Genomic DNA, 1,839 nt, shown 5'->3' on the forward strand with positions numbered 1-1,839 from the left:
TCTCTTGTAACTAACATTTTATCATTTAATATTATTAATTTCACCTTCATTACCCAATTTTCCTTTATTAAATTTTAGAACATTTATCTTCTATATATTTGTCCCTTTCCTTGCTTCTAAACTCATTAGATTTCAGATGATTGTTATAGCTGATGTCTTCACTAAGTTATTACAGTTCTGTTTACAACTACAAGTAAATTTAACTTTGTCATGCATGAACTTTCCTGAATAAGATTTTTCTGCAATAATTCAATCGCCTTTATCCTAACTGTCTGTTATCTAATTTCTTTTCTCTGTTGCAGCTAACAATCATCTGAAGGAATTTCTTATAATTGGTTTTAGCACAGCAGCTGGATTGAGCTTGGCCATACTGTGCTTCCTTTTCTATGTCCTGCATATATGCAGGAAGAGAAGGCAGTCTTGCTCAAGTCTCCTCAAAAGAATTACTTCTTTTCAGCCATCTTCTAAAGCAGACTCTGAGCTCTGTTTCTCTATCCAGTCTCCCATCTTTACCTATGAGGAGCTCTATGAAGCCACAAATGGCTTTGATGCCTCTGGCGAACTTGGTGATGGCAGCTTCGGTGCAGTCTACAAAGGTAACAACTCATTGTAGCAGCCATCTCAAACTATTTGATCCAGACCTGATCCCATGCTTGCTTATTCGCATTACAGGAAAGCTGCAGGATGGACGAGTGGTGGCAGTGAAGCGTCTGTATGAGAACAAATACGGCCACCTCAAGCATTTCATGAACGAGGTTAAAATCCTATCACTCCTTCAGCACCAAAATCTTGTCAGCCTCTACGGCTGCACCTCTCGACGGAGCCGTGAACTCCTCCTTGTTTACGAGTTCGTGCCTAACGGAACAGTCGCCGACCACCTCCATGGCCGGCTGGCATTCCAATCTTTTCTGCCGTGGAAAGCGAGATTGAACATTGCTATCGAAACGGCTGAAGCCCTCAACTATCTTCACTCCATTGAGCCGCAGATCATTCACCGTGACATCAAAACCAGCAACATTCTCCTCGACAACAGCTTCCATGTCAAGGTAGCGGATTTCGGCCTCTCAAGGTTCTTCCCGAGCAACGCCACACATGTCTCCACCGCCCCGCAGGGAACACCAGGCTACATCGATCCCGAGTACTACCAATGTTGTCAGCTGACGGACAAGAGCGATGTTTATAGTTTTGGAGTAGTATTGATGGAGCTTGTTTCCTCAAAGCCTGCTGTTGACTTCACCCAACTGAGGCATGAGTTCTCTCTGGCTGACATGGCGATTAACAAGATCCAAAGGCAGGAATTAGAGGAGATTGTGGATTTGAGATTGGGGTATCAGTCAGATCGCAGCATAAATAGGATGATTGCCCAGGTGGCGGAGCTGGCGTTTCAGTGCTTGCAGTCTGATGGAGAGTTGAGGCCTTCCATTAATGAGGTGCTTGAGAATTTGAGAGAAATTAAAAACAGTGGCTACAATGATACTTCATTGGTGGATGATAGGCTGTTAAAAGGCGCTCCTCCCTGCTCTCCAAATTCTGTTACAGAAGTGTGGATGAGCAGGGTGACAACGCCAAATACCAGTGTGTGAGACCTATGTAATCATTCAGAAAATAATGTCCTTTTTAGTATGTTTAGGAGAAATAACACTTTTACTTGGGATATGTAAATGGGGAAAATTAACATTGGATACCTCGTGTTAGATTAAGGGCCCGTTTGGGACAACTTATAAATACGGGCGGCATTTTGGCGTTTTCAAAATGCCACGCGGTTGAGTTTTTACACTAAACACAGATCGCGCCCCGCAGGACACCCGCGGGCCGCGTTTCAGGATAAGTTGTTTATCT

General features: G+C 43.6%; 1 protein-coding gene across 1 annotated transcript; it reads left to right on the forward strand.

The window, feature by feature from the left end:
- Positions 1-292: 292 nt before the first annotated feature.
- LOC110035281 (LEAF RUST 10 DISEASE-RESISTANCE LOCUS RECEPTOR-LIKE PROTEIN KINASE-like 1.1) lies at positions 293-1,783 on the forward strand (the record flags this gene model as incomplete). Its single annotated transcript, XM_020739511.1, has 2 exons — positions 293-596; positions 673-1,783. Coding segments are annotated over 2 exons (1,215 nt in total), but the record flags the coding sequence as incomplete, so codon positions are not given.
- Between the last annotated feature and the right edge of the window lie 56 nt (positions 1,784-1,839).

Source organism: Phalaenopsis equestris, unplaced genomic scaffold, assembly GCF_001263595.1.
Source record: "Phalaenopsis equestris unplaced genomic scaffold, ASM126359v1 Scaffold197118, whole genome shotgun sequence".
NCBI lineage: Eukaryota > Viridiplantae > Streptophyta > Magnoliopsida > Asparagales > Orchidaceae > Phalaenopsis > Phalaenopsis equestris.